At 37.6% G+C, this 14,804-nt stretch overlaps 1 protein-coding gene across 1 annotated transcript in view; it reads left to right on the top strand.

The window, feature by feature from the left end:
* The first annotated feature begins 377 nt into the window (after window positions 1-377).
* The window catches only part of LOC129257440 (kelch-like protein 18), a 28,857-nt gene continuing 14,430 nt past the window's right edge, over window positions 378-14,804 (top strand). The window contains exons 1-5 of the mRNA XM_054895761.2: window positions 378-793; window positions 9,082-9,212; window positions 12,444-12,584; window positions 13,264-13,462; window positions 14,094-14,254. Of these exons, the coding sequence (XP_054751736.1) occupies window positions 617-793; window positions 9,082-9,212; window positions 12,444-12,584; window positions 13,264-13,462; window positions 14,094-14,254 (809 nt within the window). The 5' untranslated portion in view covers window positions 378-616. The remainder of the gene's footprint in view (window positions 794-9,081; window positions 9,213-12,443; window positions 12,585-13,263; window positions 13,463-14,093; window positions 14,255-14,804) is intronic.

The raw sequence follows: 14,804 nt of genomic DNA, 5'->3' as shown, positions 1-14,804 counted from the left end.
TATAAGCTCTCATATAGGTTTTTATGACAAAGAGTTCATGAAGGACACTATATTTTATTTCTAACCAATTCTGTCATTTTTAGGACTAGCCTGATTAGCATAAATATGCTAGCTATATGTGTAATATATATCAAATTCTTTGTCAGTATATTCCCTGGGTATATTCAGAAATTTTTCTCTGATTTTTTTCATGAACCATGCTTTCATTTTTAAGTGATACAATCATCATAAATATGATTAACATAAGCTAATTAACAATTTCAGCAGCCAGATTATACAGCGGGCTTAATTCACTTGGCAACTAGAACTTGATGTAAATAAGCTCATCGTGCTAATAAATTGTGTGACAACAATTGCTTACAATGAAAACTAGTTTCATAAACAAATTCCTCATAGAAAGAAACCCTCGACAGGCTGTATTTTTCCAGATTTCAGGAAATATATATACATTTATAATGAAGTACATATCTTGTACATATGCCATATGCTAATTAGTTCATTATGCTATGAATGAAATTGCATTACTAATATTAGAAAGTTTGCGTTTTAGCAGACACCGTAACGTAACGATATACCAAATTCATCGGTGTACGCGTTATATTATAATTATTGGAAAATGTTTAATATGATGGCTTCAACTGCAGCTCCAACTAGCATTACTGCCAGTACCGGAGCTTTTCCAGATGGCATGTCGGATTCAGTAGTATTCTGTAAAAATGATCTACCAGCAGACGGTTACATGACAATGGAAAGCATACGGCGGCAAGGAAAACTCTGCGACGTGACATTGAAGGTTGGTCAAAAATGGGCTTACTCGTACAACTACAACTACAAGTACAACTACAAGTCTAGATTGGGATTTAGCTCGTGTGCATTTTGAAAGACATTATCACAGAGTTGTGATGAGCCCATAATGAATGTGCGTGCATAAGAATTGCATGCAGCACTGATAGGGATGACCTCATTGTGAGTTGGGCCGACAAAAATTAGTAGGATGGGGGGTTGGGTGTCCGGACACGTAACAGAAATGAAGCCTTGTTTTTATCTCAGGAATAAACCAAAAATATAGGTTGAATAGTTTTTTTTTCACCATCAATATTTGTTCTTTATAATATTTTCTTATATTCTGTGCTAAAAAGAATTAAACTTAAAGACATTGCTTGTAAACTTTTCAAAATTGAGAGTAAAACTAAAAGTCATGTGTCCGGACACCCAACCCGTCCGGACACACAACCACTGGGTACAGTAGAGGCGCACGGCCAATATTGGAGACTGTCTCCAATGTGGGAGATTATCTCCAATATCAGAGACTTTTGTAAAGAATTTGGGTATCCAATTTCAGAGACAGTCTCCAGTTTTGGAGTCCAATTTCCTTTGTTTACATTTGCTGCAAAAGGATTACCTTGGCGGCAAATAAAAATGTGATAAGCAGATTCCTCATGAAAAATTACCCCTTTTCACCGTCTACTTTAAAAATTCACCGTCTACTTTTATTTTGATAAGGAATTTTGTTGTCAATCACACACAAAACAAATGGGCTTCTGACCTCAGTGAGACAAAATTTTGGGTGGAAAAAATCATACTTTTGTTGGTGTTGTTTCTTTTGTCCTTTTGCAAAGCAAGTCTCCAATGTGGGAGATTGTCTCCCCTATTGGAGAGAGTCTCCCATATTGGCCGTGCGCCTCTACTGGGGTATACTCCAGCAACTCATCTAATTTATTATGTTAAGTCGAGGAGAAGCTCAATTCAAGATCATGGACCCATTGCAGGGTACTCATTCCTGTAATTTTGAAGTGAAAAAGAGAGAAAAAAAGCGGGCGGGGGAAAATAGGGTGATCAGATAATTTTTCTATTTTTTTATTAAGAAAAAAAAATACTATTTCGTATTTACCATGGATAAGAATTCATCTTGCTTAAACCACTTACCAAGGTTAGATGTAAAATCATCCTGGAAAGCTATAATTTGAGGAATAAATTTCCATTTTTGCCGAATAAAAATGCACCGATAACGATATGCGATATTTCGCACGAGCCTTTGAAAATCACGTTCTAGCAGTGCAGCGAAAGTTGGCCAGGTATTGTACCTAGCGACCAATATAGATGCACGCCAGTCGCTATATGAAAATTGCTGCAGTGATGCGATTAGTATAGTATGGTCTATGTTGGCAACTGCCCAAGTTGCAGCACTTGTTTCTAAGTTTGATCAAAATTGCATAAATTCTAATTCAAAAGCCGTGATATCAAATTAAACACTTGTGTTCCTAGACAGCTGGCAGCCTTCTGTTTCGAGGAGTTTTTTAACATTTTTTAAATAATTTTTTTATTTCTCCTCGTACACAGACGGCTCGCTATCGTGCAGCCACCATTAGGGGGTTAACAATGCAAAATCCCCCCGACGGGGCTCAACCACTTTTGTCATTATTTCATAAAAATATATAAAAAGAACTACCAAAATGAAGATTATTATTCCATTTTGGCCTGAAATGCACCAACACAGGGAAAAATAAACTTAAAAGGGGGAAAAAACAGTGACTTACTTTGGCTGTCGCGCAACTTCACTTCCCTGTTTTAATCCATAAACATATGGCCATTGAGTCCCTGTACAGATCGAGCTAGAACTTGGGTCTCTGTATTTGGTGAGTGGAGCCAACGGAGTTCAGCGGAACACCCAACATAACAGAGACCGAAGCTTTTGGTCTATTGTGTTCCCTGATATTTCCTTTCTTGTTTCTTTCTTTTTTATTTCCTTCCTTCCTTCTGTTTTTGTCTCACCTGCATAGCAGGGTGAGACTATAGGCGCCGCTTTTCCGACGGCAGCGGCGTCAACACCAAATCTTAACCGAAGGTTAAGTTTTTGAAATGACAGCATAACTTAGAAAGTATATGAACCAAGTACATGAAACTTGGCCATTTATAAGGTTAATCAAGTATTACTGAACTTCCTGCCTGAGTTTCATGTCACATGACCAAGGTCAAAGGTCATTTGGGGTCAATGAACTTAGACCATGTTGGGGGAATCAACATCAAAATCTTAACCTAAGGTTAAGATTTTGAAATGTCATCATAACTTAGAAAAATATATGGACCTAGTTCATGAAACTTGGAAATAAGGCAATCAAGTATTACTGAACATCCTGCATGAGTTTCAGGTCACATGATCAAGGTCAAAGGTCATGTAAGGTCAATGAACTTTGGCCATGTTGAGGGTATTTGTTGAATTACCATCATATCTCTGTAAGTGTATTATAAAACGTGGACATAAGAGTAACCAAGTATCACTGAACATCTTGTGCGAGTTTCAGGTCACATGACAAAGGTCAATGGACATTGGCCATGTTGGGGGTAGAGGAGACCGGGGTTAGTTGGAACATTTTTGACAAAAATGGCTGTAAAATCCAAATAGATTTTATTTGAGAAACAATCAATATATCAGCTTGAAGCATATCTAATGGCTTCAAAATGTACCCCATAAAATTTTTTAACTCTATTATGGTTACTGAAAAAATCCACTTTCAACAAGACCATCGCAAACGTTCCAACTTACCCCAACACGGGGTAAGTTGGAATAATGTTGTAACCCGCACCCGTTGCGGTACGGGTTAACCTGCCGGTATGCCCCCGATCGCGGGTTGCGGGCCGGGCCGAGTTCATTCTCAAACCCGCAGACCGTCATACGAAAAAACGGGAGAAGTAACGACGCATATTAAAAACATTAACAATGAAAATTGAGTTAGGATCATGTGCTTCTTACGTGGCGGATTCTTTTAGAGACGTAGATATTTCCTTTAAAAAAATGCCGGCGTATTTTTGTCATGTGAACAGTGAACAGGACTGAGACAGTTCGACATAATACATCGAGTTGCTCTTTCAAAGGAGCGCGAGAGAGAGAGGAGAGGAGAGCGGATGTGTTAGGAGAAAGTAAACAGTAGCCAGAAAAAAATTGCGTAATCATGTCTGGCAGGGAGCGAGTGATTTGGCAGAGAAAGGAATGTTTTACGACTGGGAGAGGGGAGAGAGAGAGAGAGAGATAGAGAGAGAGGGGAGGGGATGTGTTCGGAGAATGTAAACAGAAGCCAGAATACATTGCGTAATCATGTCTGGCAAGGAGCGAGTGATGGGCCATGTGGCAGAGAAAGGAATGCGTTATGACTTGGAGTGGGGCGAGTCGAGCCTGTTTCCACGGCAACGCTCGCTGTTTGAGCTCGAGGTATTTGCGGTGCACTGCAGTGAGACAGTTGTTTGCTTACTGGATTACCAAATTAGGTCATGACCTGATAGAGCGTGCCGTTAGGTCAGAGTGTTAGCTGCCCTTTTTTGAAGACATGCTAAGCTGGTCTAGTGGCTAACTAACCCTCCTTTTCGTTATTTCATACATTTTCTGATGAAAACTGAAGCCCCCGCACCCTGAATGCCCAGATCTCTTAATTTTTCCAATGTACAATTGATTGAAAGTCTTTAAGATTTCTGAAGATGTAAAATTGGATTGCAAGTTTCTTGCAAATACCTCTCTCTTGACCGATCGATCGAGAGAGATAAAAAATAAAAAATAAATAAAAGCCTAGCTAAGCTAGCTAAGCACTAGTAACACGAGCTGTTTACGTAAGTTCATGGGCGCCCTCGTGCACGTTTGTATAAGTTTACAAAGAATTGGAAGAAATACAAAAACAGAAGGAAATAATATGGAGATATACAGTACAAGAAGAAAAAATTGACTGTATCATTATCCTGGTATTTATTTCAATTTTGATTACTTTATAGACGAGGTCCCATAGAATTGAATATTGTAATTATGATTGTTGTGAGTCGCTGTGTCGACCGACCTGGACTGAAAAACAACATTGCCGATCTTTGCTGGGCAGCCTTGGCTAGCTAGCGCGCGTGCTGAGCTGCAGCTCCAATTAGAGGACTTAATTGCGTAATGCTTTTAATTTCGAGATCAGAGCGGACCCATTTTGTGGTACAAAGTCACCCAAAAAAACATTTTCTCTCCGAAATAAAAGGCGAATTTGCAAATTGTAAGTAAATTCACTCTAGGCTAGGTTAGTAGTTGGCATACATTTTCCTGATTTGAGCCTGTATAGTGTGGGGATTGCAGAAATAATATTTTTCATTTTTCAAAGATAAATTGACTTGCGGGTTAAAACCCGACGGGTCAGCGGGTCCCGCTTGCAAATTATTGGATTATACGGGACAGTACGGTTCGGGTTTTCACTTGCGGGTTACAACATTAAGTTGGAACATGGTATGGGGTAAGTTGGAACACTGCATGGTCAATTAAGAATTATACTAAAACTGTAATATTACATGGTTTTAGCCTATTTGCTTTATTTTTTCAAGTTCAAAACATTTAAAGTGTGGATTTGTTGAACTTTGTTTTCTATTAATTATACAGCCACTCACGCAAGCAGACTGTGTAGTAGAATTCCGCATATTTGGGTGCGTTTGATTTTACATGCAATTAAGTGTACTATCAGCAATTTCATGTACTTCTGCATCAAAATTACAAGACAAAAATTAATTGTTTTTATTTTTTCCATTAATTAATTATGCAAATAACCATATGAAATTTGCCCTAAATTTGTTTTTTTTTTATGTTTTTGCCTTTAACTCTATTTATTAAGCTAGTAGAATGCTAATTTTTGGTGAGAGTATCAATTTTCACATTTTTAACAAATATCCACCAAAAATTGCAAAAAAATATAATTTCTTGTGTATTTTTTATTTGTATTTCTTTGTTTTTTCGAACCTTTGTTTTTCGATTGAACTTTGTCAGGACTCTTTTGCGATCATAAATAGCATAAAATAAATCTATTTGAACCAACAAAAGTAAAAAATAATCATACATAATATATGACTTTTGGTTGAAAAACACAATTTGCATTGACCTTGTACATGGAATCACGTTTTTGAGCAATTTTGGGTCCGACATGCACTTACAAAATGTTGCATAATTTCAAAACCGCGCACACAGGCATCGCAAATTTGGTCTCAAATGATGCGCAAGACTTGAAAGTAAAAAGTTAGCGAGCAGTGTAGTAAAAAAAAATTGTGCGACGGCGTAGTGACAAAATTTCTTGAGGGGGGCTCAAATTGACCCCCCCCCCCCATTTGATAAGGGTTAATAGTGCATTAGGGGCCTACAATAGGCCTTAAAGTTGAATTAAGAAGGGGGTGAGTTTCCATAAATATGGGTTCCACACACAATATATAGTATATATCAGTTGTTCAAACAGATAGCATGTCACAAAAATACTCTGCCTTCTCGATATTTTGCTTTGAAAGTCTATGAAATTAGCCACCTGTCAGAGCCCGAGAGACGAGTGTACAGAAAAATCACTCGGAGTGTGACGTCACCGTGGGGAATTTAGTATAAGAGGTGTCCGGATATAATACAGAAATGCTATGCAGAGAGAGAAAGATGATTTTACTTTTTTTTTTCAAAGCAACTCAAATCAAACAAATAGGAATCGTATGTACAAATCTTTACTTTCCCTGTATAAAAAACAGTATGAATAACTATCATGAACTCTTAAATCATGATGTAAGATTGCAAACAGTGAGTTATTGAATTATATTTTCACTATTTCTCATTTATTTTATCACGATGTTCCATCAAGTGAGTAGCTGGAAAGTAATTCCGGCAGCTAGCTCAGCTCTGCGCGCGCTGCACGCGCGCCTATACAATACACACAACACCCAGGCATTGAGTGTACTGTACAGTATAGTGGTCTGGTACCGGTATATGTCGACCCGCAGTTCATGACCATGCAGCGATCCCCTGGCGTCTTTTTCTTCTTTCCTTTTGTCTTTGACTCCATTTTTATATCCTCTGGATCATTTCCACTCATAGCTCATTCCACAGAACAATCTTGAATCAAACGTACTATTCTTCTCGGCCTTCCGAGTTGTTTTCTATATTTAATTACGCTAGAGGTCATCGTCACACATATAAACGCAATTCGCAAGTGAGTTGAAGACAGCAAGAAAGGTATGCGGTATAGTACGGTAGCTCGACAGCTAGCTGAGCCGGAGCGGGCGGCCGGTCGGCACAAAGCAATTCCGCAACCAACTGTGTTTTTTGCAAGAGCCGCGTCACACGCGGATAAATATGTCATAATAACACGTCTGCTACGTTATCGACTGGTGAGAAGATCTCGATCAACTTTAATATTATTCGCCTTGAAATTATTCCTTTAGGGTCTATGGTATCATTCTGAGGGAATTTACATATTAGGAATAATAGTACGGCCATAAATATACTTTTAATCATTTCCTCTTTGCAAGTTCTCCGGCTCGTAGATACAACTTTAACTGCAGTTGATTCCATGGCATTATGACTTGTTTCGCCACGGACACAGTCCCGAACGAAAACAAGGCATTAAAATCGTCTAAAATCGCTACAAAGAAGAACAGTTTTAACAATGTAGGGTTATATTATTGACTATATGTCTTTGAATAATTATTACTTCCTTTCAGTATCGTTCACATAAAATCAATAGCGATAAAATGAAGTTTTGACACAAAAGTAAATATGAAGGCGTACGTGTATAGTACACAAATCGGCACTGCCTTGTTTACTACACCGGGACCGAATACCCCCCGGTGACGTCACAGTCAAAGAACACCCGTCTCGGTAGGCATTGCATGAGCGAACTCAGGGAAAATGGGTAGGGATAAATCGTTCAAATTCACTATTTTGAAAAAAGAAAATAGGGGGTCGAATCACCTCTTCGTGTTTGGGGGGTTGTAAGGTTGTTATTAATGTAAATATCTCAATATTTGGAATCGTCTTCTTAATTCAACTTTAAATGCACACTCAGACCTAACTTATAAAAAAAACAAGCATGGTGCTGCTATATTGAATCGCGTGATGCAGGTGAGACCGCCAGAGGCATTCCACTTGTTTTGTCTTTCCATTTATTTGTCCTTTTCAATCTTCTTAAAAATCCTTTGCTTTTTGTTTCCTTCCCTCTTTCTTTCTCTATCTCCCTCCTTTCTTAAGTTTTCTTTCTTTCCTTCATTTTCTTTTTCTCATTATGTTGTATTTGATTATTTATGTTATATATAGAATTATATAATGGTTGAAAGATATTTTGAAATAAATACGATATAATTAAGAAAAAATGAATGCTTCACTTTCCTTCTTTCTTTGTCTTTCTTACCATTTATTTGTCCTTTTTACTTTTACTTTTTGTTTCCTTCTCTCTCTCTCTCCCTCATTTCTTATTTTTCTTCTCTTTTTCCTTCATTTCCTTTCCTTTTGTATTATGCTGTATTAAATATATATTTATGTTATATATAGAATAATATAATGGTCGAAAGATATTTTGAAATAAATACGATAAACTTGTAATCAAGAAAAAAAAAAGTGCTTCACTTATTATTTTAAAGAAGTATTCATCATAGGAGCCACTGGAGCAGGATTATCTTTTTTTTTTCTTCTTTTTTATAAGTATCCTTCCTTGAGATGTTTTTATGAGTGTAAACTCTTTAAGTTCATGTTTGATCATTTTGAATTATTATATTGGCTCCTCCAAGGGCTGAATATACATGTACATGTAGAAGTCTCTAGAGGTAGATCCCGTACATTTATTCAAATTCATCATTTGCAGTTTTTGCACCAAGAAGCTCTGTGGGGGAGAGATGTGATTGAATCCCAAAAGGGTTGATGTCCACAAAGTTTGTTCCGATCTCTTTTCAGTTGAATAAACACAATACTTAAGCCCTTCTTAGAGGTGGCTGTCTCGGGCCTTGTGCAGAATGAAGTGATGGTCTTTGGGGTTTTCTTAATAGGTACCCCCAAAGTATACAATATTCACCAACTTATGTCCTTGTCTGTAAATTAGTAAGCTCATTTCTTTGCCCCCTTTGGGGTTGGTGTAGGGCTCATTTTCCAGTATGAGCCATTCGCACATTGTATTGATTCTTTGCCATATCCAAGCATGACCTTACCATTGTATGTTTGGCCCTTTTCAGCTGAATGAATTGGTCCTGGTCCCTGGCCTATATCTACATACAGTACATGCATGTCACGAGTAATACTATCTTTTCATTTTCATGGACTTCTCTAATCCTTTTTAGGTTGAAGACCACAAATTTACAGCACATCGCATCGTATTGGCGGCTTCCATTCCATACTTCCATGCAATGTTTACCACAGATATGGTGGAAAGCAAGCAAGAAGAAATTACCATGTCTGGCATTGATCCAAGGTAAGTACTACCATGACATGGAATGATGCTGTGGTGTATAAAAATAACAGAGTTCAAGGCTTTGCTATGCTCTTCTTTGGTAATATCATGTATCAGGGATGTGCTGTAGTATAAGGTTTCATTTCCTTTTTATATGCCTGCTCTAGGACGGGAGGTATTATGGTATTACGCTCGGTAGCCGTCCGTTAACTTTTCCTTAAATGCGATAACTTCAGTTTGACTTCACATAGGCTCATATCATTTGGTGTGTATGATACTAGCATGGATCCCAGGAAGCCTATTGATTTTTAGGTCAAAAGGTCAAGGTCACAGTGACATATTTTCATCTTACCCTTCTGCAGTCCTTGTAAACGTGATAACTTGAGTTTAATTTAACCTAGGCTCATATAATTTGGTGGGTATTATACTAGCATGAATCCCATGAAGCCTAATAATTTTGAGGTCAAAAGGTGAAAGGTCAAGGTCACAGTGACATTTTTTCATCTTACCCTTCTGCAGTCCTTGTAAACACGATAACTTTAGTTCAACTTAAAGGGATCGTTTAACTTTGTGAGCAGCTGATTTAAAAATTTCTCAAACTGAGTTGAAACGTGCGTATGAGTGCCTGTATTTGTCCTCAAAAACCCTGAAACAGACCACAATATAGGATGAAAAACTCTAATTTAGATACAAGTAGCAATTTATTAGCCTGATTATGAGAACCGTCTAGTAGACTGGTTCAGCTTATGACCAGTTTTCTCCAATTCAAAAAGTCCGTTGGCTATTTTGACTGCCTTCTGTTGTGTGTATCTCCTATACTATACACACGCTATTAGCTGCACTGTACATTCAGTGTATACCTTGTACACACTAGGTCATGCTGCATGCTGTGTTCATCTAGAATTAATGTGTTGTGGTGCACAGATTCCCTGTATACACATAGTCATTGAAACCAACTCCCAATTATTTTCAAACTTTGGTTTACATCTCCAAGATTTAACATTGATCCTGTAATTGCTGTAAATATAATACTTTGAAACTTTTGGGATGGTATTTTTACACTATAAGCCTAATGTTTAGTCCATTTTCAGGAACCACAATGAGATTTTTTTAAATCAGAACAAAGTGAAATGATCACTTTAACCTAGGCTCATATAATTTGGTATGTATATACTAGCATGGATCCCAGGAAGCCTATCGATTTTGAGGTCCAAAGGTCAAGGTCACAGTGACATGTTTTCATCTTACCTTTCTGCAGTCCTTGTAAACGCGATAACTTCAGTTTAACTTAACCTAGGCTCATATAATTTGGTATGTATGATACTAGCATGAATCCCAGGAAGCCTATCGATTTTGAGGTCAAAAGGTCAAAAGTCAAGGTCACGCTAACATGTTTTTATCTTACCCTTCTGAAGTCCTTGTAAATGCGATAACTTTGGTTTAACTTATCCTAGGCTCATATAATATGGTATGAATGATACTAGCATGAATCCAAGAAAGCCTATGGATTTCGAGGTCAAAGGTCAAGGTCACACTGACATGTTTTCATCTTACCCTTCTGAAGTCCTTGTTAACACGATAACTATAGTTGAACTTAACCTAGGCTCATATAATTTGGTGTGTATGATACGAGCATAAATCTCAGGAAGCCTATTGATTTTGAGGTCAAAAGGTCAAGGCCACAGTGGCACATTTTCATCTTACCCTTTTGCAGTCCTTGTAAACGCGATAACTTCAGTTTAACTTAACCTAGACTCATATAATTTGGTGTGTATGATACTAGCATGGATCCCAGGAAGCCTATTGATTTTGAGGTCAAAGGTCAAGGTCACAGTGACATGTTTTCAGCTTACCCTTCTGCAGTCTTTGTAAACGCAATAACTTCAGTTAACTTAAACTAGGCTCATATAATTTGCTGTGTATGATACTAGCATAGATCTCATGTAGCCTATTGATTTTGAGGTAAAAGGTCAAGGTCACAGTGACATGTTTTCAGCTTACCCTTCTGCAGTCTTCGTAAACGCAATAACTTCAGTTAACTTAAACTAGGCTCATATAATTTGCTGTGTATGATACTAGCATAGATCTCACGTAGCCTATTGATTTTGAGGTAAAAGGTCAAGGTCACAGTGACATGTTTTCATCTTACCCTTCTGCAGTCATTGTAAACGTGATAACTTGAGTTTAACTTAACCTAGGCTCATATAATTTGGTGGGTATGATACTAGCATGAATCCCATGAAGCCTAACAATTTTGAGGTCAAAAGGTGAAAGGTCAAGGTCACAGTGACATGTTTTCATCTTACCCTTCTGCAGTCTTTGTAAACGCAATAACTTCAGTTTAACTTAACCTAGGCTAATATAATGTGGTGTGTATGATACTAGCATGGATCCCAGGAAGCCTATTGATTTTGAGGTCAAAAAGTCAAAGGTCAAAGTCACAGTGACAGGTTTTCATCTTGCCCTTCTGCAGTCCTTGTAAACGCGATAACTTTGGTTTAACTTATCCTAGGCTCATATAATTTGGTGTGTATGATACTAGCATGAATCCAAGAAAGCCTATGGATTTCGAGGTCAAAGGTGAAGGTCACACTGACATGTTTTCATCTTACCCTTCTGAAGTCCTTGTTAACACGATAACTATAGTTGAACTGAACCTAGGCTCATATAATTTGGTGGTTATGATACTAGCATAGATCTCAGCAATTCTATTGATTTTGAGGTCAGAAGGTCAAATGTGAAGTCGCCACCTTCCACTTTTCTTGCTTGACCAATTGACCAACTCCATTTTCCGCGTTACAGGCGGGCATATTATGTGCTCGCCTTAGCGACACTCTTGTTAGCTCATTCCCTCACTCTCTTCTCATTGCCTTTTATGTTTTTGTTTGTACATATATTTTGCAAACTTTGGAGCATTATCTGTCTTTCTTTTTTAACATTGTTTATTTAAAAACTAAATACATGTAATTGAAACTTGAAAATGAGAAACAAAACAGGAGCAAGTGATAAGATACATTAGTTGAAATCAAGCTTTTTTGTTTTTAAATTTCATGAAGATTCCTTTTTTTCATTGCACATTTAATAGACACATTTGGTGTTCACACGAAATGACACTTGTTCTTTTTGTCAAAGTTTGGCAGTTTACATTTTCTACAGGTGATTTGATAATAATCCAACTCATTCTGACTGTTCATAATTTTGTAGGTCTGTGTTTAATATAGCACCTATTTATATGCCTCATTTTCTCTTCAGTGCCTTGGAAGTCCTAGTGAATTTTTCATACAGTGGTCGTGTTATTATCAACACCCAGAATGTCCTATCTATACTTGTCTGTGCTAATTTCCTCCAACTCCAAGTCATAAAAGAAGCTTGTTGCAGTTTTCTCAAAGATCGGTATGTTACCTTATTTCTTCTCTTGAGGATGGATATATCTCATTGTCAAATCAGTGGCTTGATTGCTTCATCTTATTTTTAAAATTAAAAATATATTGATTATTGATTGATAGTATATAATTTTATACCAGAGGGATGTTTCACAAGGGTTTTAGAGTGTCACTGAAAGTCATGCTCAAGTGCTGATGAGCACATGATATTCAACATGTAATCTCATAGATTAATGGGCAGTAGCACAAGTCCTCCGAGCACAATTTGATTAAAGTGGAGCATTTTATACTGCATGCAACTTGGAATGTAAGTGTGGCTTTCATTCACACTTAAATCTTTGTGAAACACCCGCTGTTCTCATATTGCACGTTCATATTGTATTAAGTTTTAAAATTAGTTATGATTTGAAAATTTAATCCATTATGTAGTTCACTTCTTACTGCAGATAATGCTGGTGGTGACATCATTGTTGATGATAATATGGTAATTCATAAAATACTGATGATGAAATATGAAAGAAGACTTCAACAGTGTCTTACAAATACATTTTAAATCAGGAAAAAAATTATCCAGGGGCTGTTGATGTTGACGTTGCTGGCTTTCCAAAGTTGTGGTTGATTTGATCAATCACAACTCGTAAGACGGGACCCAGGGCAACAATGCATGTGTTTTTTATTCTGTATTTCAGCTTGGACCCTTCCAACTGCCTTGGTATACGTCGGTTTGCAGACACCATGGTGTGTGGAGATTTATTCCAGGCTTCCACTAGTTTCCTTCATAAGCAGTTTGTAGATGTCTCATCCTCAGATGAGTTTATGATGCTGAGTAAGGCTGATTTCATTGAGATCCTAGAGATGGACGGGCTCAATGTCACGGGGGAGGAACAGGTATGATGATAACTCAGTTATCAGTGAAAATCGGTCTGTTTCATAAATTAGAACCAAACCAAAATATGGTGATTTCACTGGGGCTAATGAGGTATTCATACAACTGCATCTTCGGCCCACATGGACCGGATTCACACCAAATCTTGTTTTTTTTTATGTTTTTTCATCATGCTTCACTGATGAAGAATGCTGAAATCCCCCCCAAAATTAATTGTGACATCATTGGTTTGGTACATTGTAGTCTATAGGAAGACTAGAGATTTTAGAGATTCTAACCATATTTTGTGTCACTGGGTAACTGGAATGAATAAGGTATTGTGACAAGTACACATGTATAATGGATGTGGGAGGGGCTGTTACATTCAGTTACATCCTTTAGTTCTTCATGATGCTAAAGTCAAGATACAGAAAGTCTATTACCAATGACATAGAAATGTGGCCCATGACATCTGTTATGGTGCATAAGGGATCAGAATGCTAAATGGAATCGTTAATACAACTTGAAACCAGTTTTGGCTTCCAGTTGTCCAACTTAAAACTTCAATAGTAATTGATTAATCAGTGCGTTTTCAAGCTAAAGTTGACATTATTGACTAATAATGTCAATTCTTCTATTTTTTTCTTTCTGTAGGTGTTCGACGCTCTTATAGGATGGGTGAAACACGATGAGGAGGTGAGACAGGAATATATGCCAGAATTACTTGGTCTAGTAAGACTACCTCTGATACGGCCTCAGGTTCTTACAGATCATATATCAACGGAAGAGAGGGTCAAAGCTTGCCATAAATGCAGGTGGGTAGCTCTTAGGTTCATGTATCATCAGTTTGTATTTAACTTGGTCTTCATTCAGTTGGTCTACTTCTCAGTCTTAATACCACATGGGCGCGTCGTGGTCTAGTGGTTCTGACTCTCGCCTTTCAAACAGAGGGTTGTGGTTCGAATCCTAGCCGTGGCGTGATTTCCTTCAGCAAGAAATTTATCCATACTGTGCTGCACTCAACCCAGTTGAGGTAAATGGGTACCAGCAGGAAATAATTCCTGAAAAAGCTGTGTGCACCTGAATTGGCAGTCTAGCTTAGCCGGGTAATAATAATAGCAGGGCCCGCTGGGAGAACAGGTTTCGGAACTGAAGTGGCTACCCTGGGTAAATATACTGTTATTATTATGGGCTAAATACATGAGGCCTACTATCAATTAGGTCTACATTACACTTGGTCTAATACCCACATAGTCCAATTCTTATTTTAATTATTTTTACTTTGTCAAATGAAGTTTAGTTCATAAACAGTTCATCTAAAGACGTAGACTATGTGGGGTTAGAACAAGTGGATATAAGACAAAG

Source organism: Lytechinus pictus, chromosome 3 (genome assembly GCF_037042905.1).
Source record: "Lytechinus pictus isolate F3 Inbred chromosome 3, Lp3.0, whole genome shotgun sequence".
NCBI lineage: Eukaryota > Metazoa > Echinodermata > Echinoidea > Temnopleuroida > Toxopneustidae > Lytechinus > Lytechinus pictus.
The sequence above is the reverse complement of the archived record's forward strand: the minus strand, read 5'-3'. Positions and strand labels throughout refer to the sequence as shown.